A 294-nucleotide genomic window follows, 5' to 3' on the forward strand; every position below is an offset into this window, starting at 1 on the left:
ACGAAAGACTAATTGTCTTTCCCGCACTTACTTAGAGTTGTGTCATTCGCTAGTAGAGCAGCCATGGCATCTGCCTCAGCCTCAAATTTCACAAAACCGAAGCCTCGTGATCTCCCGCCTGCATCCCTGATTAGACCATGCAGAAAAACAAAAGACAGGATTCACGTACATACACACGTCTGTATATGCATGGCGGCATAGACATGAAGATGTAGACATAGAAGCTAGCAGGGGGGAAAAAAGAGAAAAGACGGAGACAAGCGGCAAGACGCATAGCGATGGATCACCAGCAGT

General features: G+C 47.3%; 1 protein-coding gene across 1 annotated transcript in view; it reads right to left on the reverse strand.

Annotated features, from left to right (window-relative positions):
- CSUI_010530 (rna recognition motif-containing protein) overlaps positions 1–131 on the reverse strand; it is a 1,606-nt gene extending 1,475 nt beyond the window's left edge. The window contains exon 1 of the mRNA XM_068070633.1: positions 32–131. Within this exon, the coding sequence (XP_067917392.1) occupies positions 32–65 (34 nt within the window). The 5' untranslated portion in view covers positions 66–131. The remainder of the gene's footprint in view (positions 1–31) is intronic.
- Positions 132–294: the final 163 nt, after the last annotated feature.

The sequence above is a fragment of the Cystoisospora suis genome, assembly GCF_002600585.1.
Source record: "Cystoisospora suis strain Wien I chromosome Unknown contig_7702, whole genome shotgun sequence".
Taxonomy (NCBI): Eukaryota; Apicomplexa; class Conoidasida; order Eucoccidiorida; family Sarcocystidae; genus Cystoisospora; species Cystoisospora suis.